This window comes from Salmo trutta, chromosome 12, assembly GCF_901001165.1.
Source record: "Salmo trutta chromosome 12, fSalTru1.1, whole genome shotgun sequence".
Taxonomy (NCBI): Eukaryota; Metazoa; Chordata; class Actinopteri; order Salmoniformes; family Salmonidae; genus Salmo; species Salmo trutta.
In genome coordinates, this window is record NC_042968.1 from 16,749,542 (window position 1) to 16,776,724 (window position 27,183).

The following is a 27,183-nucleotide window of genomic DNA, read 5'->3' on the forward strand; positions in this document are numbered from 1 at the left end:
GATCAACAGTTTCCCGTGTGTATCAAGAATAATCCACCACTCAAAGGACATCCAGCCAACTTGACAAAACTGTGGGAAGTGTTGGAGTCAACATGGGCCAGCATCTCTGTTGAACGTTTTTGACACCTTGTAGAGTCCATGCCCCGAATAATTGAGGCTGTTCTGAGGGGAAAAGGGATGCAACTCAACATTAGGAAGGTGTATATTTAGGCACATCTGTCGGCTATACTTCGTCTTTCACTGAGAGCTGCCTATGATGGAGCTGACAAAGTTGGTGGAAAAATATTAGTGCTGAGCGATTATTGCTTTTTGAGGTCTGTTCGGTTTTGGTTAGATTGTTAAACAATAATCATGGTTTTCGATTTCAGTTGAGATCATTTTTTTAAACATTAAATGCAGTATACATAATGTGGGTTAAATGCTGTAACACACAACACAACAATTAATTAAGTCCCATGATGGTAGTGACTGCCCATTTCCGCTTATAACTTATTAACCATCGTTTATTCATATTACTTTACTTTAATGAAATATTTCAGCTGTTATCTATATTACATTTGTTTTATTTAAATACTTTATTATTTAATTCAAAGTCATCTCATCTCTATAGAGCTGCTGCCTATGCTGTCTGACAGCAATCTTTAAGTCATACCACAGATTCTCAATTGGATTGAGGTCTGGGCTTTGACAAGGCCATTCCAAGACATTTAAATGTTTCCCCTTAAACCACTTGAGTGTTGCTTTAGCAGTATGCTTAGGGTCATTGTCCTGCTAGAAGGTGAACCTCTGTCCCAGTCTCAAATCTCTGGAAGACTGAAACAGGTTTCCCTCAAAAATTTCCCTTTATTTAGCTCCATCATTCCTTCAATTCTGACCAGTTTCTCAGTCCCTGTCGATAAAAAACATACCCACAGCAATGATGCTGCCACCACCATGCTTCACTGTGGGGATGATATTCTCGGGGTGATGAGAGGTGTTGGGTTTGCGCCAGACATAGCGTTTTCCTTGATGGCCAAAAAGCTCAGTTTTAGTCTCATCTGACCAGAGTACCTTCTTCCATATGTTTGGGGAGTCTCCCACATGCCTTTTGGTGAACACCAAACGTGTTTGCTTATTTTTTTCTTTAAGCAATGGCTTTTTTCTGGCCACTCTTCCATAAAGCCCAGCTCTGTGGAGTGTACAGCTTAAAGTGGTCCTATGGACAGATTCTCCAATCTCCGCTGTGGAGCTTTGCAGCTCCTTCAGGGTTATCTTTGGTCTCTTTGTTGCCTCTCTGATTAATGACCTCCTTACCTGGTCCGTGAGTTTTGGTGGGCGGCCCTCTCTTGGCAGGTTTGTTGTAGTGCCATATTCTTTAAATTTTTTAATAATGGATTTAATGGTGCTCCGTGGGATGTTCAAAGTTTCAGATATTTTTTTATAACCCAACCCTGATCTCCACGACTTTGTCCCTGACCTGTTTGGAGAGCTTCTTGGTCTTCATGGTGCCGCTTGCTTGGTAGTACCCCTTGCTTAGTGGTGTTGCAGACTCTGGGGCCTTTCAGAACAGGTGTATATATACTGAGATCATGTGACAGATCATGTGACATTTAGATTGCACACAGGTGGACTTTATTTAACTAATTATGTGACTTCTGAAGGTAATTGGTTGCACCATATCTTATTTAGGGGCTTCATAGCAAAGGGGGTGAGTACATATGCACGCACCACTTTTCCATGTTTTATTTTGGGGGATTTTTGAAACAAGTAATTTTTTTCATTTCACTTCACAAATTTGGACTATTTTGTGTATGTCTATTACATGATATCCAAATAAAAATCTATTTAAATTATAGGTTGTAATGGAACAAAACAGGAAAAAATGCCAACGGGGATGAATACTTTTGCAAGGCACTGTATAGGTTGTTATCAATAAGACGTCACAGTACGGTGCATAGAGTTTGATTTGACAGCTAGGGGGCAAGGAGACCTCCAGCTCCGCTAATACCATTGACAACTACGTGCTGTTTTCAAGGTACTGTTAAATAAATATCATAACTATTTGGTTTTAGTATCATCACCTCTTGAAGAGCATAGTCAGAACAACACATTTCAAATTATTCCACATGTAGCTCTATCATCAGAGTTATACAGCAAGTAACTGCATGCTTTTCATGCTCAGTAAACATCAATTGATCATGTCATTTCAGATACGTGAGGGTAGCCATATCCATTTGGCATGTAGCTAGCTAGCTAGCAAACAAACATTGTCATCAGAGATTAGACTTTTAGAAAGAGTTTGACATCGGTAAGTCCTCATCCTGGTAAAGTTGTCAGTCGGACTACTGTCCTCACCACTATAGATGGCAATTAAATCAAACAATATTTGGATATACAGCCATATGGTTTATCCCCTGAAAGTTAGCTCGTTAACTAGCCATATTGATGTGATCTGTTATTAGCTAGCCAGCTAATTTGACATGGTCCATCAATCAAAGTAGCCTATCATGTCTGTCAGCAGCAATTGTGATTAAATAGGCTTAAAAACAATGTTGAAAGTGGGAGGTTAGCTAACTTCACTAGGTAGGTCTACATTGGTTGGAGAAAAAGTACATTCGGTCTACTTACCACTATGTTTAGCCAACTGTACAAAGTTTCTACCGGTAGCTTGTAAAGTAAACATTATCAGCTAACAGTACATCGGCAAATGCGGCCTTCAGCTGCTTGACAGGCAGAGCCCTCGAAAAGCATGCTGTATAACTCTGATTATAGAGCTAAATGTGCACAATTGTGTTGCATGGAATAAATGGATATGTGTAGTTCTGACTATGCTCACAAAAAATACTCACAGTTCACATTTATTTAGCAATCCCTTGAAAACGGCACGCAGTTGTCAATAGTTTTAGTGGAGCTGCGGGTCTCCTTGCCCCCCAGCAGGCAAATTGAACGCTCTGCACCTTATTGTGACATTTTATTGATAACGACCTATTAACATAAGAGCAAGCAAGTATCCTATTCTTATGCCTCTGTCATATTCAACTAAATGTGTGTTGCATTCAAATAGGCCACAGGCTATATTGAACCATAACTCTGTCACATAACCTAGACTTAGCAAGCATAGTAGGCTATTTTAGCAGGCCTATACTGTTGTAGAAGTCTACCAACATCGGCCGTGCATAGGCCTTCAGCACATTTTGTTTCAGCTACGTGACATTCCCTCCCTCAGACCAAGAGACACGTCATTGAAATGCCTCAGGTGGTTAAGGAGTGTGTCATCACGTCTAGACTTAATGATTAATTCATTATCCAACTAATGGATCATCTTCTGCTACACCATTCATACTCAGAGGGATATAACACAGGGTTGCACCATCATTTTGGATTTATGAAAATATCATGATTTGGGGGGGGTATAATGTTGTTACTCATGATTTGGGCTTTTTGAATTTCTCTAGTGCCTAATGTGAAATTCTTTTGAATTCCTCAAGTTCCATTTATGTGGTAATGCATTTCCCAAATGTTAATGGGGTGAAAACATCAGCACATTTTTAGCATGTTTTTCATTTAATTGTTTGACTGTAGATTCATTTTTGTGACAATAGCTTATATCTCCCACTTCTGGTCGACACTGCGATTTGTTAAGGGGATTTGATGGTGATTTGATGGTGATTCAGTGTTTTGGTCATGGGGTGAATCCTGTGGATGCTATAGGGAGTAGGGACTGGACAGTGTAGTCTATGGGGACTGGACAGTGTAGGGACTGGACAGTGTAGTCTATGCTGTGTTTGACACTATTGGAAGGGATACAGATCGTGTATTTGAGTGGCAGTGCCATTGTCCAGGTCGAGCTACTTGACCTGCCTTAGCATCAATCATTCCTTATGAGCCCCACATTATCATAATGGTTAGTGTCAGTCTGGGAACACATCCATTGTTCGGACATGCTGGATATTGGTGGGGGGCAGATCTTCTGCTTGAGTAGCATTATCTATCACTCGCTCCTTCCTTCTCCAGCAGCTCAGAGAGGTGGATGGCACTCTGTGGAGCCCCACCACACACAGCTAGGGAGATGAGATGCTAAGAGTAATTTAGGTTTGTCATTCATTCTCCCCTCCCCAACAGGCAGGCAGAGTGTATAATTGGCTTTAAATGCCTTTGACAATTTCACTTTAAAATCCACAAAAGCATTTAAATGTCAAAGCAAGAGAGGGAGAAGGACTATAACTCTGAAACAATCTTTCAACTTGCCAAAAGCCTCATCGTTACACATGTGAATCAAAGAGCTAGAAGAGCAAACCATCCTAACAGTCTTTTAATAACTGTGTCTGTAATCCACTGCTCTTTCAGGAACATGTCTGTGCTCTAAGACAAGGTCATTAGTTTAGAGTGTAGTGCACTGCTGTGAGATGTGCAGTCTCATGGTCAGGCAGCTGGTTCTACATTTACAGGAATCACACAGTGACGGAGCAGGTGGGTGACAGTGATTGGCAGGTACTCAGTTGAATGACAGGTGTAGGCCAGTCCACAGATGACCTCTCTGATCATTAGATAGGGAGTGTGTGAGGGAAACAGGGCCCTGTTTTACTGCATGAAGGGAGATAGATACCCACACACTGTTGAATGCTGCCACAGTTCTATTGGGCAACGTTTTGAGCTGAAGGTCTTTGTTACCCTGGACCAGACATGGCCGTGTGCACTGATGTAGTTGCAGTCTCTGCTCCTCACCGTTTCACTGCCTATAATAGACAGACACCCCACAGTTGCTGGGTTCAGTTGACTGTTTTCATTTAGAGAATTTAAGCACTTATGCTGAGGCAGGCAGGTTTATCTTTTAGCAAATTAGTTTGTAATAGTTTTCAGAAGAACATTGCTGCATCAGACTTCTAAGAAAGAAGCAATCCAAGAATAGCAATTTTCATTGAACATGACACCAATGTTAATGAATGAATTGCAATTTGTTTTGTTGTTTTGTCAATTAAAAATACTTGATGCAAGTAAACACAATTTACTGTAATTAAAAAATGCCTGAAGGACAGCAATGTTTTTGTGCTGTAATTAACATGTACAAGTTAACAGTAGAAACATTAGAAATAAAAGCCTATTTCTTAGTACAAAATCAGTATTTTTCATTCATTGGCTCCTATTCCTTTTTTGTGATCAACATTTTATTTATTTTCAAAGGAACACAGACAATAACAAAAAGCAGCAGGAATGATTATGCAGTAGGTAAATATAATTACAGTAGAATAGACCACATAGCCTATACACACATATATCGGCCACCCAACTGCATCAACCCACCATCCAACCCCTCCTGGCGACCACCCCAACCCAGCCAACCTGATCTCCATGAAATTATAAACAAAATCAAGCAATTGTGATAAAATCAGCGGGGTACACTTTTGCACGTGACTCAGAAAATTAACAAGTAACAGGCAATCTGTTGGGAAATATACACACTATAGTAGTTTGATGGTTTCAGCTGCAGATAACCAGCTGTCAATTGTTGCATGGCTAGCCCCATGGATCCTAGCAGTGGATAGTTCTAAATAAATGAGATCTATAAAAGGACGGATCCAATGGAACATAGCAAAAGAATGTGGAGGTTGCCGTCTTAGCGCCAATATCTTTTTAGCTGCTGTCAAACCTGACAACATGATACGTCTTTGCTGTAATGACATGATAAGTGGTGAATTATCATTAAGTGATGACAGTTTGGGGGAACAAGGTATAGTGATATCAAGTACGTCAGATAAGACAGAGGATACCTCTTTCCAAAATGTGTCCACAACCTTGCCATTCTCAGTACATATGCATAAAGGAGCCCAAGCAGTGGAGGCTGTTGAGGGGAGGACGGCTCATAATAATGGCTGGAACGGAGCGAATGGAATGGCATCAAACCGTGTGTTTGATATGTGATACCATTCCACTGATTCCGCTCCAGCCAATACCACAAGCCCGTCCTCCCCAATTAAGGTGCCACGAACCTCCTGTGAGCCCAAGGCACTTCGGTTACATAGATCACACAGAGGACAGGTATGATTTTCATTAAATTACATTTTCTAGGTGGACGGTATACTCTGTGTACGAAATTAAAGTGTATCCGCTCATCATTTGGATTCTTAGATGAACCCACTAAGTCCTCCCATGCAGTATCCCAACAAATATCATCATCGACATATATAGTTCTCTTATCCATTGATTCTTAACTGGTACTGATTTGAAGGCTGCAACTAACATAACCATATACAGATCAAACCCTTTGAGTTACCATGCTGATCTTAAACATAGATAAAATAAAGAAGAGGTACCAGGTAATTGAAATATAGCCCTAAGATCATCAAAGGCCTACAAACCTTCACCTCTAAATAGATCATCCAAAACATGAACACCCCTATCCTCCCATTGAGTGAATGAAATGGGGATACCGCCAGAAAGAAGGGAATGATTGTGGAAATTTGGTGACAGCATGCCACTTCTGTATTGTGTTAGAATTCCTTTTCTACTAAGCGCAATGTTGTGAGTAAGAAGGAAATTAGGGTTCCAAAACGTAACTTAGCTTGTTTTAATGGTACTGCAGAATAGACAAGATCCTGAAGTCTGTGTGGTAATGCCAAATTCTCTTCTATAGTCTCCAGGAGACTAAAGTATTTGAATCAAACCATGTTGAGAGTGGGCGTAGCACAAAGCCAAAAACTTAAACTTCTATTCTACTGAGCCATTTACTTTATGTTTGGTTTCTTATCTTTTATTATTTCTTACTGTTATTGCATTGTCGATAAGGAACCTGCAAGTAAGCATTTAGTTGATGTGTACCATCCGTATCCCGTAGATACCACTAATAAAACTTGAAACTAAAATTAGGCAGAGAAAGCCCGCCATCTCCCTTGTCACGATGCATATGGGAGAGTTTAATTCGAGGTCGCTTTCCTTTCCATACGAATTTAGAGACTAAAGACTAGATATTGTCCAAGCATTTCTTAGGTGGAGCTAGTGTAATCATTGCAGAGAAAAAGTTAATTTGGGGAAGAATATTCATCTTAATTCTGGATATTTTAGCTTGTAGAGAGTTGGGAAGCTGTAAACATTTAGAGAGGTACGCTTCTACTCACTTATATATTTCTTGGAAATGATTTAAATCCATGTTGTGAGGAAAATATCTATACAGTATACCCAGATTTAAAGCTCTTTACCAATGGGATGTCATTGGGTACCATTGACAGAGTGAGTCAATAACTTAATGACATCATAGCTGATTTTGTCTAGTTAATTTTGTCCCCGGAGAGGGCGCTAAAATCAAATGTAGAGAGTATGTGTGGTAATTAAGAAACATCATTATCAGTGTACAGAAGTTTGCCATCCACATATAAGGACATGCGATGGGAGGTATTATTCAAACATTTTGGGTTGCTGTCTGATTTTCTGTGCTAGCAGTTCGATGGAAAGGGTGAAGAGCAAAGGCGAGATTGGGCATCCTTGGCGACAGCCTCTGGATACGGGGAATTGCGTAGAGCAATTGCCACCTGTTGTCACCATGGCAGAAGGATTTGCATATAAAACTTTAATCATGCTGATAAACTCGGTTCCTAAATTAAATCGCTCTAATACCGACCATAGAAAATCACACTCTGACCTATCAAACGCCTTCTCGGCGTCCAAGGAGAGAACGGTGCATGGCGATCTAATGTCATTAGTGGCATGAACAACATGTAATAAACAACGCACATTATCTAAGGCTAGTCGAGTTTTAATGAACCCTGTCTGATCGTGACGCACTAGTGTAGTCACACTGGATTCTAAACGGGCTGAGAGAACATTAGCATACAATTTAACTTCCGAGCACAACAAGGACAAAGGTTTATAGTTACCCATTAGAGTGTGATCTTTATTGGGCTTTGGAAGCACCGCAATCATTGCCGTTTACATCATTGTGAAAAGATCCCTTGTCAACAGAAGTCAGAATCAAATCATGTAAAAATAAGCCTAATTTATCCCAAAAGCCAAGGTAGAATTCTGGGATGTACCTTTTTTCATATGTGTTAGTGCCTATTTAAGTTCATCCAATGAAATGGGTTCCCCAAGGGATTGTGATTCTTCGTCGGAAAAGTAAAGAATATCTAGGTTTTGAAAGAATTCCGCTCTTAGTGACAACACCGCTCAAAGTAATATCAGATTTATAGAGCATAGAGCCCTCAAACTAAACTCTGGACCTTTAAGCCAGTTACACTACGTTGTTTCATTGTTACCCTCTAATTAGGGACTGATTTAGACCTCAGACACCAGGTGGGTGCAATTAATTATCAGGTAGAACAGAAAAACAGCAGGCTCTGGACCTCATAGGTTAAGAGCTGAATACACCTGGCAAAGATGAAAAAGAACCAAACTCTGCATTGATTTCCAAAGGATTAGTTAACAAGCCATTCTGTGCTTTAATAGCTGTAATATTAGAGCATTTCTCACTGCTTCTGAGTCTCATTGCTAAAAGATGACTTGGTTTAGCCCCATTAAAATAATAGCTATGTCTGGTTGGATGAATTAAGAATTCTGCCCTGTGTCTGAGCAAAGAATTACATTCTAACTGCATTTTAACTGCATCTATTCTTTTCTTTTTGTCATCAGAGTAAGAGTTTTGTTGTTCTTGTTCCAGCTTAGCCCAAGATGTTTCTAGTTCGTTAATTGTTCTCGTTCTGGTTTTATTTAGGTGAGACACAAATGACACTGAGAAGTTCCTGATAAATCCCTTTATAGACTTGCTTAGGATATGGGCATCTTCAACAGACCCAACATTCTGTGTTAGATACACATGTAGTTACTTTTCAAATTGTAATTCTATATTGAAACGCCAGCGTGATGCTCTGACAGGTATCAGGAATCGTTAGTTTGACCATTCCAAAATCATGGGCATTAAGATGGAGTTGGTCCCTCCTTTGCTACTGTAACAGCCTCCACTCTTCTTAGAAGTCTTTCCACTAGATGTTGGAACATTGCTTCAGGCACTTGCTTCCATTCAGCCACAAGAGCATTAGTGAGGTCGGGCACTGATGTTGGGCAATTAGACCTGGCTCACAGTCGGCGTTCCAATTCATCCCAAAGGTGTTTGATAGGGTTGAGTTCAGGGCTCTGTGCAGGCCAATCAAGTTTTTCCAGATCGATCTCCACGAACCATTTCTGTATGGACCTCGCTTTGTGCACAGGGGCATTGTCATGCTGAAACAGGAAAGGGCCTTCCCCAAACTGACAGGTGTCCAATCATCTGATTGATTGGAGGAAAGCTCAGGATTTCATTGGAAGCCAAGCAGAATTTGGAATGGCTGCCAATGACCCCTCAATGTTTCAACATTGAACTACACACTACTGTATTTTAGGATAATTGTAAACAGCATAATTTATATTGTTTGGAATGTTGTCGGTCCTTAGTTGAACCTGTCATCTTGTGTATTTCTCTGTATTCAAATCAGCATGAGGTCATCTGACAGTGTTGTATCACAGAGTGAGTTTCTAAATGATTATCCTTACGAACAGGCAATGAGAACCCCTTAGGCACCTTCTAACAGCCTTGTAATTCAGCTACTCTCCATTGCAAGGAGAAAGGCTGTATATCACAGGGCTAGAGAAAGAAGCATGATCCAGATTCGTCCTTTGGACTGCCAGATGGTGAAGCGTGATTCATCACTCCAGAGAACGCGTTTCCACTGCTCCAGAGTCCAATGGCAGCGAGCTTTACACCCCTCCAGCCAACAATTGGCATTGCTCATGGTGATCTTAAGCTTGTGTGCGGCTGCTTGGCCATGGAAACTCATTTCATGAAGCTCGCAACGTACAGTTCTTGTGCTGACGTAGCTTCCAGAGGCAGTTTGGAACTCGGTAGTGAGTGATGCAACCGCTTCAGCACACGTTCTGTGAGCTTGTGTTGCCTACCACTTGGCGGCTGAGCCGTTGTTGCTCCAAGACGTTTCCACTTCACAATATCAGCATTTCACAGTTTACTGGGGCAGCTATTTGATGAACTGACTTGTTCGAAAGGTTGCATGTTGGTGCCACCTTGAAAGTCACTGAGCTTGTCATTCTACTGCCAATGTTTGTCTATGGAGGTTGCATGGCCGTGGGCTCGATTTATACGCCTGTCAGCAACGGGTGTGGCTGAAATAGCCAAATCCACTAATTTGAAGGGGTGTCCACATACTTTTGGCCATGTACTGTATGTCTAGCAGAGTAAAAACAAAATTGTCTAGACATAGGATTGAAAAAATCGGAATATATCAGTGAGATTAAAATCCTTGACCAAGTTGTTAAATGCCACTGACACAGGTGCAGGAGCTGTTTGAGATTCGTGGCCAGAGCAGTCCAAAGCTGATAAAACGGCATTCATATCCCCACCTATGATCAGAGAAAAATCTGTAATATTTGCCAGAAACTCTGTTAGATTATCATATGTAGGATCATACTGGGTTGGAGTAATTTTCCTACCTGAGATTACCGTTTTGATATACTCTGAGTGTACAGAACATTATAAACACCTACTCTTTCCATGACATCCAGGTGAAAGCTATGAGCCCTTATTGATTACCCCACTTCAATCAGAGGAGATGAAGGGGAGGAGACAGGTTAAAGAAGGATTTTTAAGCCTTGAGACAATTGAGACATGGATAGTGTATGTGTGCCATTCAGACAGTGAATGGGCAAGACAAAGGATGTATGTGCCTTTGAACGGGGTATGTTAGTAGGTGCCAGGCACCTACTAGAAGAACAGCAACGCTGCTGGGTTTTTCACGCTCAACAGTTTCCTGTGTGTATCAAGAATGGTCCACCACCCAAAAGACATCCAGCCAACTTGACACAACTATGGGAAGCATTGGAGTCAACATGGGCCAGCATCCCTATGGAACGCTTTCGACACCTTGTAGAGTCCATGCTCCTACGAATTGCGGCTGTTCTGAAAATTGGGGGTGTAACTCAATTTTGTACATTCATTTCGTACACTCAGCGTATGATATCCTACCGTCAGCATTACCATATATTTCCAGAACAGTCACTGATAAACTACGTCTCATAACAACAAGGGAGCCACAGTTTTGGAATCTACAGAGGATGACGCTACAACATAATAATGACTGTTTGCAAATCTTTGGGCATATAATTATTTTAAGTGGGACTCTTGAATAAATATAACATCACTGTTATGTCTACGAAAGTAATCTGAGCAACCTGCTCATTCATTTTGGACATTTATCCCATTAATATTCCAACTTGCTAGCTGTAGTGTTGTCACGTGATATAGACAAAAACTTGTGCATGAAATTTGAAGTGAAAGCCTAAATCTAAGTGTGTCTACTTGACACTGGGAAAGTTGGCTGCACAAAAATCCCCGATCGCATCCCTACTGTATCAAGATTAGGTTATAGAGCACCTATCTGAGCTAACCTGAATAGCATTATAACCCATTCTCTTTCAATAGTTCCATCCTCAGACCCTATCGAGGATTTTTATTGAATGAACATATCGTGTCAGTCGTGGTCACAATACAAATAAATCAACTTTTTTGTGTTTCTGACAGTCAAGGAATAATCAGTCTGTAAATGATCGGCCATTAACAATATTGTCCAGACCGTCTTCCCTCATGTCCATCTTCTTGCTCTAGCCAGCTCTCTCCATTACTGTGTTCAACTCAGTCCAGGCTAGTATTGATGTATGATGTTGTATGTGACAAAATCTAAATCAATCTGAACAGTCATACTAGTCAGTTAGTTAGTAATCCAGCCAGAGAACAAGTCTGAATGCTGGCAATCATATAAATATCCTGCGACACATCCATACCCGCTAATCCTCGTCAACATCGCGCTGCAAATTGAGAAAATCCCTTGCGCCTTCTTTGGACTGGAATGTGACATTTTCCGCGCCACGGGTGAGTTTGAGTGTGCAGGATACAGCAGAAATGTGTGGAATCCGCGTTTCTGAGACAAGTAAACTCATCAAAAAAAGAAACGTCCTCTCACTGTCAACTGCGTTTATTTTCAGCAAACTTAACATGTGTAAATATTGGTATGAAAATAACAAGATTCAACAACGAAGACATAAACTGAACAAGTTCCACAGACATGTGACTAACAGAAATGGAATAATGTGTCCCTGAACAAAGGGGGGGTCAAATCAAAAGTAACAGTCAGTATCTGGTGTGGTCACCAGCTGTATTAAGTACTGCAGTGCATCTCCTCATGGACTGTGCCACATTTGCCAGTTCTTGCTGTGAGATGTTACCCCACTCTTCCACCAAGGCACCTGCAAGTTCCCGGACATTTCTGGGGGGAATGGCCCTAGCCCTCACCCTCCGATCCAACAGGTCCCAGACGTGCTGAATGGGGTTGAGATCCAGGCTCTTTGCTGGCCATGGCAGAACACTGACATTCCTGTCTTGCAGGATATCACACACAGAACAAGCTGTATAGCTGGTGGCATTGTCATGCTGGAGGGTCATGTCAGGATGAGCCTGCAGGAAGGGTACCACATGAGGGAGGAGGATGTCTTCCCTGTCACGCACAGCATTGAGATTGCCTGCAATGACATCAAGCTCTGTCCGATGATGCTGTGACACACCGCCCCAGACCATGACGAACGCTCCACCTCTAAATCGATCCCGCTCCAGAGTACAGGCCTCGGTGTAACGCTCATTCCTTCGACGATAAACGCAAATCCGACCATCACCCTGGTGAGACAAAACTGCGACTCGTCAGTGAAGAGGACTTTTTGCCAGTCCTGGCTGGTTCAGCGACGCTGGGATTGTGCCCGTAGGCGACGTTGTTGCCGGTGATATCTGGTGAGGACCTGCCTTACAACAGGCCTACAAGCCCTCAGTCCAGCCTATTGCGGACAGTCTGAGCACTGATGGAGGGATTGTGTGTTCCTGGTGTAACTCGGGCCATTGTTGTTGCCATCCTGTACCTGTCCCACAGGTGTGCTGTTCAGATGTACCGATCCTATGCAGGTGTTGTTACACGAGGTCTGCCACTCCGAGGACGATCAGCTATCTGTCCTGTCTCCCTGTAGCACTGTCTTAGGCATCTCACAGTACGGGCATTGCAATTTATTGCCCTGGCCACATCTGCAGTCCTCATGCTTCCTTGCAGCATGCCTAAGTCACGTTCATGCAAGATGAGCAGGGACACTGAGAATCTTTCTTTTGGTGTTTTTCGGAGTCAGTAGAAAGGCCTCTTTAGTGTCTTCATAACTGTGACCTTAATAGCCTACCGTCTGTAAGCTGTTAGTTTCTTAACGACCGTTCCACAGGTGCATGTTCATTAATTGTTTATGGTTCATTGAACAAGCATGGGAAACAGTGTTTAAACCCTTTACAATGAAGATCTGTGAAGTTATTTGGATTTTTACAAATTATCTTTGAAAGACAGGGTCCTGAAAAAGGGGCGTTTCTTTTTTTGCTGAGTTTACATTCTGTGAAAAGGTACGACATTTTGCATTGGTGTAGTTGCTGTAGACTATTCCGCCGTGAATCGGTTTTCCCGCCCTGCCAGAGTGAAAGGGTTCTTCCTAGCAACTTCAGAATGCGGTCTTGGTCAGGGAATCAGAGCACCTGTAAAATCAAGGTTCGGGATCTGGCTGAGTTGTCAATGTGCCGGTTTATGTGATGAGCTCTCATCACTTTGATTTCGGTTCCAGCTAGATCTGGAAACCACTCTGGAAGGGATCTATTGATGAAAGATGAAGGAAAGCATTCTGGGCCTCAGTATTTTCCTCTATATTGGCTATTCTCACGTTGTCTCTACGTTGCAAGTCCTGGTAGCGAGTCAAACTGGTCCATTCTGATTTGGCCCTGAGTTGACATCTCCTCACATTTGTCAACTCTATCGCCAAGCTTTGTGCACTCAGCTCGAAATCTTTTAAGATCAGTAACGCACTTGGAAACATCATCCTGAATAAAATCCAACTTTGTTTGTACTCCAGTAAACTCACAGGCGATGAACTCATTATTTTTCCATAGCTTCATCTAGCATGGTAGCTAGCGCTTTGCTGTCAGGAGATGAAGTTGTTGATTTAGCTCGTAAAGCGTGGTGTTCCATAGTGAGTAAGTTACTAAATACTGTTAAACAGGTTAGCTGTTAATACATCCATGGAAATGGTTCAGAAGTGCTCATGGGTAAAACGTCAAAAATTATAATGCAAAGGAAGGAGCTCCTATTCCAATACACTTTTCTCGGCTTAAATGTTAATTTCGCTTTAATGCAATTCATTGAACTTTTGTTCTTTTCAGAAATGATTGTGCAGCAGCAAATTTGAAAAAGATTACCGAAGTATTATTTTCACTCCACTTAACCTTCTCATCAGTGGAATCAGCCTACCACCGCTTTCAGCCATCGCTAACAAGCAAGCCTCAGAATCATTCTATAACCATGGCAACATCCTCCACTTCCTGCATCCCCATCTGGCTCATCTGCTGTCTCCCACCCTAAGCCTCACTCAGTAATTGTGATCCTTTTTCATGTTCACCACCAAGTTGAACGTGTCTGATCCAGATTGTGCTCCTTTATCATAGTCCCCCGGGTCCAAGTTCTCCCTTGAGCCAGCAATATATTGAGTCTTTCATGAAGTCTTCAAATTCCCCTTGGCCAAGAGAGACTTATTGGGACCTACCATAAGTAGTCATGTAGCGGGCCTGGCCTGAATATTAACAGTGAGCCACTATGTAAGGCTTAGTCTCCCCCTACTTAGGCCTTGTCTCCTGTCTTGCATGACTAGGTTCACTCCCTAAATGAAACAAATCAATTTAAAGTGTTACATAAACTCTGATAAAATGCAACAGTCTCACCAGTTTGTGCATTGATCTGTTGTACATTTCCAAACCCTTAAATCATGTGATGAAAAAAAACATATCCTGGAACCATGAACTGTGACATCCATCCCTAAACTGAGGATGACCTGACTGAGTGGTTGGGTGGATGATAAGAAGGGGTTAGTTGGAGGGCCAGGCTAGACCAGTCCCAGTGGTTCTATCTCATTAGCCTGCTGTGGGTTATGCCTGCTAGGAGGACCAGTCCCATCTCCTCAGCTCAGTTCTTTAATGTCACACAGGACAAGGAGCTAATTCCTTCCAGGCTCTCAAAGCTTGATTTTTGTGGGTTTGCTGTGTGGCATGCTGTTTCATCAGTGTCGTTTAGCTGATTTCTCCTCTTGAGTAACTTCCTGGTTGTGGAGGTGGATGAAGGTTGTAGTGAAAGGGAGCTCTTTTGGCAAGGAGCCAGAGAGCAGGGCTCTGTTTCAGGGGTGATGGGTGCTGTGTGTGTGTGTGTCTTGTGTGTGTGTGTTTGTGTGTGTGTTTGTTTGTGCGAGCGTGCGTGCGTGTGTGCGTGTGTGAGTGTGTATGTGTGTGTGTGCGCCCCTCTTCTCCCATGGGGAGTCTTGGCAGCAGGTGTGACATGCCATAATGGGAAATTATGCTGCCCGGTGCAAAAACTCTTCGGAAAGGGGTCACCCACTGTCAACTCGACCAAGTGTGTAACAGAACAACCACTCAGCCTTTAATGAAAGCTGTCACATTTTTGTTAGTGCACGAGTTATTAATGGACATTCATATATTGTTTTTGGGGTTTCCAACTTTGAGAGGAGTCTCCTGAGATGTGAGGGGTCAGTGTTTGGGGCTCATCACCATAGGGTTTTAATTATTGTGACGCTAGGAAATGCATGCCAGGCACATTTAGTGCTCTTTCTTCAATGATCATGAACGTGATCATTCATCAAATGGTAATATGCAGATCTAGGAACAATGCTGTGGACGTTCCCTTAGCTCTTCAAAGACTGGGGTTGTATTTTACATCACCCTTTATTTGCACTTTGCAGTATACCAGTAGCAGCCTACAGTGCAGTGCTCCAGTCATTTGTCCTGTAATAATCAACCCTGTGTGTCTCTCCTTTCTCATCTGTGTTGCCCTCTCTGCAGAATGTGTGTCTCTCCTTTCTCATCTGTGTTGCCCTCTCTGCAGGATGTGTGTCTCTCCTTTCTCATCTGTGTTGCCCTCTCTGCAGGATGTATGTCTCTCCTTTCTCATCTGTGTTGCCCTCTCTGCAGGATGTGTCTTTCCTTTCTCATCTGTGTTGCCCTCTCTGCAGGATGTGTCTTTCCTTTCTCATCTGTGTTGCCCTCTCTGCAGGATGTGTGTCTTTCCTTTCTCATCTGTGTTGCCCTCTCTGCAGGATGTGGGTCTTTCCTTTCTCATCTGTGTTGCCCTCTCTGCAGGATGTGTGTCTCTCCTTTCTCATCTGTGTTGCCCTCTCTGCAGGATGTGTGTCTTTCCTTTCTCATCTGTGTTGCCCTCTCTGCAGGATGTGTGTCTCTCCTTTCTCATCTGTGTTGCCCTCTCTGCAGGATGTGTGTCTTTCCTTTGTCATCTGTGTTGCCCTCTCTGCAGGATGTGTGTCTTTCCTTTCTCATCTGTGTTGCCCTCTGCAGGGTGTGTGTCTCTCCTTTTTCATCTGTGTTGCCCTCTCTGCAGGACGTGTGTCTCTCCTTTCTCATCTGTGTTGCCCTCTCTGCAGGATGTGTGTCTCTCCTTTCTCATCTGTGTTGCCCTCTCTGCAGGATGTGTGTCTCTCCTTTCACATCTGTGTTGCCCTCTCTGCAGGATGTGTGTCTCTCCTTTCTCATCTGTGTTGCCCTCTCTGCAGGATGTGTGTCTCTCCTTTAACATCTGTGTTGCCCTCTCAGCAGGATGTGTGTCTCTCCTTTCTCATCTGTGTTGTCTTCTCTGCAGGATGTGCCTTTCTAACGTACTGCGCCAGAGAGTCAGCACTGAAGGCCCAGAGCGCCCTCCATGAACAGAAGACTCTGCCAGGGGTAAGTGCCCCTGATCTGCCCTCTGTCAGAGGCTAGGGCCCCCGGGTCCAGGGCCTGGCATGGGACATGTCTGCATTAATGTTACTACGCTTAACACAACCACATCACATAGACACTCACACATACTGAACTGAACTGAAGTCAGCCATACTGACGCCTTGCACAACGTGCTATGCTCACAATATTTATATATATGTTTTTATAAAGACAGGCTTGATGGTCCATCCTGTCCTTTTTCTGTCCACACACGCGCGTGCGCACGCACACACGCACGCACGCACGCACGCACGCACACACGACACACACACACACACACACACACACACACACACACACACACACACACACACACACACACACACACACACACACACAAACACAAACACACACACACACACACACACACACACACACATTCCTAATTGCCTCAGGAAATCCACTCTCATGATCACATATGATTAAACAATAAATACCCACACTAATTTTTAGCACAAATATAGCCATCTGGAGTTTTAATTTTAGACTGTTTTAAATTCTGTTTAGTTTGGTTGATATGTTTTGAATGAAAATAATGTCCTCCTACTGTACCATGACAAACCCACAGTGTTATACCTTAAGCCCATCCAGTAAATACAGTATGCTGGAGATGTTCCTGATCTTATGTCTATATACAGTACAGTATGTACATGGGGATGTATAGTTCTAGACATAACATCCTGGGAATTAGAGGTCTGATTGAATCCAGCCTGTGGCCCCTGCAGAGGAGAGGGCCCCCTGCTATGTCTCCAGATCCCCTCCCTCGTCTCCCTAGTTAGAGCTTGGTTAGAGCCTCTGGGCATCCATCCTGGTCCCTAGGGAGGGGGGCAGGGGAGAGGTGGATGGGGCTGGGGGCTTCTCTGTTGCGGGTTAGTCAGCTGTTTGCAGTGCTCTGTCTGGATCTCCTGGGTAATACATTGAGTGTTCGTTCCACACACCACTAACACTGCTGTAATGGAGTCCCTCTGAGACCACCTCTTGTCTTTTAATTCTCACTGCTCTCTAATGAGGTGATTGTTGTGATTGGTTTACATACTGTAGTGCAGGTATTCCCCCAGGGGTACACGCAATGCCGTCGGGGGTACGCCAGATACATTTTCTATTCACATTTAAAAAATAAATAAATACAAAAAATACATTTTTTTCTCACCTGAGTAGCCTCGTTTAACTTCCCCCCCAAAAATTAAACAATCTAGTGTTCAGCGAAATAACAACACAATGTCAAATACATTGTCACGACTTCCGCCGAAGTCAGCTCCTCTCCTTGTTCGGGCGGCGTTCGGCGATCGACGTCACCGGCTTTCTAGCCATCGCCGCTCCATTTTTCATATATCCATTTGTCTTGTCTTGTTTCCATACACACCTGGTTTTCATTTCCCCAATGAAGCTACTTGTATTTAACCCTCTGTTTCCCATCATGTTTTGTGTGAAATTGTTTCATGTTATGTGGTGTTAGTTTACGCGCTTTACTTTTATGTTCCGTTTTTTGAGCGCGTTTGATTTATGTAGCGCTCTCGTTTTTGGAACTATAATAAAAGTGTGCCTGTTCATTATACTCTGCTCTCCTGCACCTGACTTCACCTCCAATACACCTTTTGACAGAAGTACACACTTTCAATGGAGTCAGCAGGAGCAGGTACCCCAGTTAGAGGAGTCGAGGAGCGCGTCCAGGAACATTTGGCCACATCTTGGTGCCATGATGGATCGCGTTGTCCAGACCATGAACCGCTGGGAGAGACAGGAAGTCTCCAGTGCCTCAACCAGCACAACCGGGGTTGTCTCCATCCGTTCCATCTGGAGAGAGTTCCAGTGGGATGCGTCTCTCCCTTCCCAGGGAGTATTATGGAACGGCAGCACAGTGCCAGGGATTCTTGTTACAACTGGACCTCTACCTGGCCACTGTGCACCCAGCTCCCTCAGGAGGGGAGAGTGTGGCTGCCCTCGTCTCCTGCCTCACAGGAAGCGCGCTGGAGTGGGCAAACGCTTTGTGGAGAGAAGGAGACACGGTGCCAGACCACTTCGAGGAGTTCACCCGTTGCTTCAGGGCCATCTTCGACCATCCACCTGAGGGCAGAGCGGCGGGGGAGAGGCTCTTCCATTTGAGACAGGGGACGAGGAGCGCCCAGGACTTCGCCCTGGAATTCCGGACCTTGGCCGCCGGAGCAGGCTGGAACGACAGGGCCCTCATCGACCACTATTGATGCAGCCTACGAGAGGACATCCGATGTGAGCTGGCCTGCATGTTCTGGTCACCCGCGGACGTTCAGAGGGGGCTCTGTCGGTTCCATCGTCCAGCACCCCCGCTCCGGTGCCCATGGAGTTAGGAGGGGCTGCTCATAGGCAGACTGGAGGAGGAGCCATCACGTGCGCCATCTGTGGCCGCAGAGGAGACACTGCCGGTCGGTGCCGTGTTGGTTCCTCTGGGAGTCGAGGCAACAGGCAGGGCACTCTGGCGTCACCCCAGGTGAGTTTGCACCACACTCCTCCAGAGTCCTCTGTTGATCAACTGTTTGTGCCTGTTTGTTTCCCTGAGTTTTCCCCACATTCCCAGCATAAGGCGCTCATCGATTCAGGCGCAGCTGGGAATTTTATCGACAGAGTATTAGCCATTAGGTTAGGGATCCCTATTTTTCCTATAGTTAGACCCTTCCCGGTACACACTCTAGATAGTCGACCATTAGGGTCCGGGCTAATCAAGGAGGCCACCATCTCCTTGGCCATGGTTATGCAGGGGAATCATGAGGAGAGAATCAGTCTCTTTCTCATGGACTCTCCTGCGTTTCCTGTGGTACTAGGCCTTCCTTGGTTGCCTCTGCATAACCCCACTATTTCCTGGCAACAGAGGGCTCTCATGGGGTGGTTGCGAGAGTGCTCAGGGAGGTGTGTAGGGGTTTCTGTGGGTGCTACCACGGTGGAAAGTCCTGACCAGGTCTCCACCGTGCACATCCCCCCAGAATATGCCGATTTGGCTCTCGCCTTCTGTAAAAAGAAGGCGACTAAATTACCACCTCATCGACGGGGGGGATTGTGCGATAAATCTCCTGGCAGACGCTGCGCTTCCCAGGAGTCACGTGTTTCCCCTGTCGGAAGCGGAGACGGTAGCTATGGATACATATGTCTCTGAATCCCTGCGTCAGGGTTAAATTCGGCCCTCTACTTCACCTGCCTCCTCGAGTTTATGTTTTGTGAAGAAGAAGGATGGAGGTTTACGCCCGTGCAGTGACTATAGAGGTCTCAATCAAATCACGGTGAAGTACAGTTACCCGCTACCTCTTATCACCACGGCGATTGAGTCAATGCATGGGGCGCGCTTCTTCACAAAACTGGATCTCAGGAGTGTGTATAACCTGGTGCATATCCGGGAGGGAGACGAGTGGAAGACAGCGTTCAGTACCACCTCAGGGCATTATGAGTACCTTGTCATGCCGTACGGGTTGATGAATGCTCCATCAGTTTTCCAATCCTTTGCAGACGTGATTTTCAGGGACCTGCACGGGCAGGGTGTAGTGGTGTATATCGATGACATTCTGATTTACTCCGCTACACGCGCCGAGCATGTGTCCTTGGTGGGCAAGGTACTTGGACGACTGTTGGAGCATGACCTGTACGTCAAGGCTGAGAAATGCCTGTTCTTTCAGCAGGCCGTCTCCTTCCTAGGGTATCGCATTTCCACATCAGGGGTGGAGATGGAGAGTGACCGCATTGCAGCCATGCGTAATTGGCCGACTCCCACCACGGCAAAGGAGGTGCAGCGATTTTTAGGGTTTGCCAATTACTACCGGAGATTTATCCGGGGTCCTGTAAGGTTGCAGTGGTCGGCTGCGGCGGACAGGGCTTTTGGGCAGCTAAGAGCTCTGTTTACCTCGGCTCCAGTGCTGGCCCATCCGGATCCCTCTTTGGCATTGATAGTGGAGGTGGATGTGTCCGAGGCTGGGATAGGAGCCGTGCTCTCACAGCGCTAGGGCACGCCACCGAAACTCCGCCCCTGTGCTTTCTTCTCAAAGAAGCTCAGCCCAGAGGAGCGTAACTATGATGTGGGGGACCGGGAGTTGTTGGCTGGGGTTAAGAAAAGCATGGAGACATTGGCTTGAGGGGGCTAAACACCCTTTTCTCATCTGGACTGACCACCGCAACCTGGAGTACATCCGGGCAGCGAGGAGACTGAATCCTCGTCAGGCAAGGTGGGACATGTTCTTTACCCGTTTTGTGTTTACCCTATCCTACAGACCAGATTCCCAGAATAAGAAGGCAGAAGCACTGTCCCGGCTGTATGACACAGAGGAGCGGCCCATGGATCAGACTCCCATACTCCCGGCCTCCTGCCTGGTAGCGCCGGTCATGTGGGATCTGGATGCGGACATTGAGCAGGCGTTGCGTACAGAGCCCTCTCCCCTCCAGTGTCCCGTTGGGCGTATGTATGTTCCATCTGCTGTCCATGACCAGTTGATCTCTTGGGCCCACACGTCTCCCTCCTCTTGTCATCCGGGGATCGGTCAGACAGTGCGCTGTCTGACTGGGAAGTACTGGTGGCCCACTTTGGCTAAGGATGTGAGGTTTTATGTTTCCTCCTGCTCGGTGTGTGCCCAGTGTAAGGCTCCGAGACACCTGCCCAGAGGTAAGTTACATCCCTTACCCGTTCCACAACAACCTTGGTCACATCTGTCAGTGGATTTTCCTAACGGATCTTCCTCCCTCACAGGGAAATACCACGATCCTGGTCGTTGTGGATCGTTTTTCTAAGTCCTGTCGTCTCCTCCCTCTGCCTGGTCTCCCTACGGCCCTACAGACTGTGGAGGCCCTGTTTACACACGTCTTCCGGCACTATGGGGTGCCTGAGGATATAGTGTCGGATCGGGGTCCCCAGTCCATCCCGGCCGGTCCTATTGCCAGAACCGGCCGGGGGAGTGGGCAGCGTTTGTGTCCTGGGCCAAGATGGCACAGAACTCGTTTCGCCACTCCTCCACTAACCTCACCCCCTTTCAGTGCGTATTGGGGTACCAGCCGGTTCTGGCACCATGGCATCAGGGTCAAACCGAGACTCCTGCGGTGGACGACTGGTTTAGGCGCGAGAAGGAGACATGGGAGGCCGCCAGTGTCCATCTCCAGCGAGCCGCGCGTTGCCAGAAAGCCAGCGCGGACCGTCACCGCAGTGAGACCCCGGTGTTCGCACCGGGGGGGACCGGGTCTGGCTCTCGACCCGTAACCTGCCCCACCGCCTGCCCTGCCGGAAGCTGGGTCCGCGGTTTGTGGGGCCATTTAAAGTCCTGAGGAGGGTGAACGAGGTATGTTGTAGATTACAGCTTCCCTCTGATTATCGTATTAACCCCTCGTTCCATGTGTCTCTCCTCAGGCCGGTGGTGGCTGGTCTGCCCCAGGAATCTGAGGTGCGGGAGGACCCTCCGCCCCCTTTGGACATCGAGGGGGCCCCGGCGTACATCATTCATTCCATCCTGGATTTGAGGCGTCGGGTGGGGGGCCTTCAGTACCTCGTAGAGTGGGAGGGGTACGGGTCGGAGGAGAGGTGCTGGGTTCCGGTTGCAGATGTTTTGGATCCTGAACTGCTGCGGGAGTTTCACCGTCGCCGGCCGGATCTCCCTGCGCCTCGTCCTCCAGGTCGTCCTCGAGGCCGGTGTCGGCGCGCCACTGGAGCCGCGCGTCAGGGCGTCAGGGGGGGGGGGTACTATCATGAATTCCGCCCAAGTCGGCTCCTCTCCTTGTTCGGGCGGCATTCGGTGATCGATGTCACTGGCTTTCTAGCCATCGCTGCTCCATTTTTCATATATCCATTTGTCTTGTCTTGTTTCCATACACACCTGGTTTTCATTTCCCCAATGAAGCTACTTGTATTTAACCCTCTGTTTCCCATCATGTTTTGTGTGTAATTGTTTCATGTTATGTGGTGTTAGTTTACGCGCTTTACTTTTATGTTCCGTTTTTTGAGCGCGTTTGATTTATGTAGTGCTCTCATTTTTGGAACTATAATAAAAGTGTGCCTGTTCATTATACTCTGCTCTCCTGCACCTGACTTCGCCTCCAATACACCTTTTGACATACATGTAGGCTAGTCAAATAATTAACATCCAATCACCTTAACCGTTACTCTCTCGCGGGAATTCCACTAACGGTCCGTATGTAGCCGAATGTAGCTGCTGCTCATGTTGGTATCAGTACTGATGGCGCAAAACCTATGACAGGGAGACATAGTGGAGTGATAACGCGCGTGCAAGTAGTTGCTCCCGACATCACTTGGGTACACTGCAGCATCCACCGAGAGGCTCTTGCTACCAAGGGAATGTCTGACAGCTTGAAAGACGTTTTGGACACTACAGTGAAAATGGTTAACTTTGTTAAAGCAAGGCCCCTGAACTCTTGTGTATTTTCTGCACTATACAATGATATGGGCAGCGACCATATTGCTGGTCGCTGATATGGGCAGCGACCAGCGACACTTTTACAAAATACAGAAGTGCACTGGTTATCAAGGGGCAAAATATTGACACGTTTTTTTGAATTGAGAGACGAGCATAAAGTTTTCATTACTGACCATAATTTTCACTTGTCTGACCGCTTGTATGATGACGAGTTTCTCATACGACTGGCCTACCTGGGTGTTGATTTTTCTGATCTGAATATAGGATTACAGGGACTCTCCGCAACTATTTTCAATGTGCGGGACAAAATTGAGGCTATGATTAATAAGTTGGAGCTCTTTGTCTGCATTAACAAGGACAACACACAGGTCTTTCCATCATTGTATGATTTTTTGTGTGCAAATTAACTCACGCTTATGGACAATGTGAAATGTGATATAGCGAAGCACCTGAGTGAGCTGGGTGCGCAATTATGCAGGTATTTTCCCGAAACGGATGACACAAACAACTGGATTCGTTATCCTTTTCATGCCCTGCCTCCAGTCCACTTACCGATATCTGAACAAGAGAGCCTCATTGAAATTGCATCAAGCGGTTCTGTGAAAATGTTATTTAATCAGAAGCCACTGCCAGATTCTGGATAGGGCTGCGCTCAGAGTATCCTGCCTTGGCAAATCGCGCTGTTAAGACACTGATGCCTTTTGCAACCACGTACCTATGTGAGAGTGGATTCTCGGCCCTCACTAGCATGACAACTAAATACAGGCACAGACTGTGTGTGGAAAAGGATTTAAGACTGAGACTCTCTCCAATACAACCCAACATTGCAGAGTTATGTGCATCCTTTCAAGCACACTCTTCTCATTAACCTGTGGTGAGTTATTCACAATTTTCTATTAACAAATAAGGTTTTATATGTAAGATGGTTAAATAAAGAGCAAAATTATTGATTATTATTATTTGTGCCCTGGTCCTATAAGAGCTCTTCGTCACTCACACTCATTCTTATGTTTAATAAATGTATCGTATAGTGTGTGTGTGTGTGTGTGTGTGTGTGTGTGTGTGTGTGTGTGTGTGTGTGTGTGTGTGTGTGTGTGTGTGTGTGTGTGTGGCAGGCTTACAATGATGGCGAAAAATAACATTTGAGAGTGCGCTGACCCTGGTGCTAGAGGCGGTACGCAGCTGGAGGTTGAATGTTTGAAGGGGTACGGGGCTATAAAAAGTTTGTGATCCACTGCTGTAGAGGTTCCTGCCTTAATGGCTCGTATCTGGATAAGGGTCAATGTTATGTCTATGAGATTTGGGTAAACGTGAGTTGTACTATAGTGAATAGCAGAGGTCAGTCCTTCAATCTGCAGCAGAACCACATAGCGAACCATCCTCTCTTCCCTTCCCTCTCCCTCCAAACAGTGTGTTAATAAAGAGGCTGTGTGAGGTGGCAGGCCAACCCTCATAAGGTTGTTTTCATCAGGCTATCATGCTCTGAGGTCCTTCATGGCAGCCCTATGATGCTCCTGCTCTTCCAGACTGTCTAGACTGGGCTGGCTGTTTCAGGTCTGACTGTGCAGTCTGGATGCGTGCGCCTCAAACTGTCAGGAAACCTAAATGTGCAGGCCTTAAAATGGATCATCAGGCAGGTTGCAGGCCCTTTGGAAAATAAAACCAGTCGACCAAAAACAGGGCTTGAATTGCACATGAACTCGATGAATGAAGGCTATCATGCCGGCCAGTCCTTGTCTGCGGTCTGCCAGAGACCAAAACAGGCAGGGCCAGAGAAATATGGCTCACCTGGCTCACTTTGATCGCCTCCTGGCTTGTCTTGAAGAGAATTGCCTTTTGAGGGCAGAAGGTGAGGGACGATAAGAGCTTTCCAATTTCTCTGTAGATTTTCAAAGTGCCATGTTTCCATCGTTATTGTCAGTCTGTTTAAGAAGAGGACTCTCTGGAGCTGGGAGAGTGAGAGGGGAGACGGGGAGGAGGACGGGATGGTATGTGTGGGATCTGCAAGGAGTCACCTGTCACGGTTGTCGTAGTGATGAGACCAAAATGCCGCAGGTATGTGTATACTCATCTTCTTTATTAAAAGGAAAGAAGGCAAACCCAAAATAAACACGTATACAAAAAGAAACACACCGACAATAAACAGTCCTGTAAGGCTTGACGCTATACACGGAACAATCTCCCACAAATGACAAACACAAACACACCCTAATATATGGGACTCTCAATCAAAGGCAAATAGACAACACCTGCCTTCAACTGAGAGTCCCAACCCCAATTAACCAAACAGAAACAGACACACTAGACTAAACATAGAATACATGAAAATCAACCAGTGCCCAAAAACCCCGGAATACTTAAATCAAATGCCCTTCTAGAAAAACACCACCCTGAACCACATAAAACAAATACCCTCTGCCACGTCCTGACCAAACTACAATAACAATTAACCCTTATACTGGCCAGGACGTGACATCACCAGAGGTGTCGTGCAGATTGACTGAGAATCTCAAATTCTGAGGAGTTTCAAATTCCCAGTCTTAGCCAATGTCTCTTACCCATGTTGCCGTCCAAGAGGACATTCTGCTTTGTTGGGTCGTATTTGTGTTTTTGTTTACATACAGTTGAAGTCGGAAGTTTACATACACATAGGTTGGAGTCATTAAAACTCATTTTCAACCACTCCACAAATTTCTTGTTAACAAACTATAGTTTTGGCAAGTCGGTTAGGACATGTACTTTGTGCATGACAAAAGTCATTTTTCCAACAATTATTTACAGACAGATTATTTCACTTATAATTCACTGTATCACAATTCCAGTGGGTCAGAAGTTTACATACACGAAGTTGACTGTGCCTTTAAACAGCTTGGAAAATTCCAGAAAATTATGTCATTGCTTTTAAAGCTTCTGATAGGCTGATTGACATAATTTGAGTCAATTGGATGTGTACCCGTGGGTGGTTTTCAAGGCCTACCTTCAAACTCAGTGCCTCTTTGCTTGACATCATGGGAAAATCAAAAGAAATCAGCCAAGACCTCAGGAAAAAATTGGAGACCTCCACAAGTCTGGTTCATCCTTGGGAGCAATTTCCAAACGCCTGAAGGTACCACGTTCATCTGTACAAACAATTGTACGCAAGTATATACACCATGGGACCACGCAGCCATCATACCACTCAGGAAGGAGACGCATTCTGTCTCCTAGAGATGAACGTACTTTGGTGCAAAAAGTGCAAATCAATCCCAGAACAACAGCAAAAGACCTTGTGAAGATGCTGGAGGAAACAGGTACAAAAGTATCTATATCCACAGTAAAACAAGTCCTATATCAACAACCTGAAAGGCCGCTCAGCAAGGAAGAAACCACTGCTCTAAAACCTCCATAAAAAAGCCAGACTACGATTTGCAACTGCACATGGGGACAAAGATCTTACTTTTTGGAGAAATGTCCTCTGGTCTGATGAAACAAAAATAGAACTGTTTGGCCATAATTACCATTGTTATGTTTGGAGGAAAAAGGAGGAGGCTTGCAAGCCGAAGAACACCATCCCAACCATGAAGCACAAGGGTGGCAGCATCATGTTGTGGCAAAATGGCTTAAGGACAACAAAGTCAAAGTATTGGAGTGGCCATCACAAAACCCTGACCTCAATCCTATAGAACATTTGTGGGCAGAACTGAAAAAGTGTGTGCGAGCAAGGAGGCCTACAAACCTGACTCAGTTACACCAGCTCTGTCAGGAGGAACGGGCCACAATTCACCCAACTTATTTTGGGAATCTTGTGGAAGGTTACCCAAAACGTTTGACCCAAGTTAAACAATTTAAAACCATGCTACCAAATACTAATTGAGTGTATGTAAACCTCTGACCCACTGGGAATGTGATGAAAGAAATAAAAGCTGAAATAAATCATTCTCTCTACTATTATTCTGACATTTCACATTCTTAAAATGAAGT

At 45.0% G+C, this 27,183-nt stretch overlaps 1 protein-coding gene across 17 annotated transcripts in view; it reads left to right on the forward strand.

Annotated features, from left to right (window-relative positions):
- Window positions 1-27,183, forward strand: part of LOC115203034 (CUGBP Elav-like family member 4) — a 174,691-nt gene that overhangs the window by 3,503 nt on the left and 144,005 nt on the right. For all 17 annotated transcript variants that reach the window (XM_029767316.1, XM_029767320.1, XM_029767324.1 and 14 more), the window contains exon 2: window positions 16,734-16,816. In XM_029767316.1, the coding sequence (XP_029623176.1) occupies window positions 16,734-16,816 (83 nt within the window). The remainder of the gene's footprint in view (window positions 1-16,733; window positions 16,817-27,183) is intronic.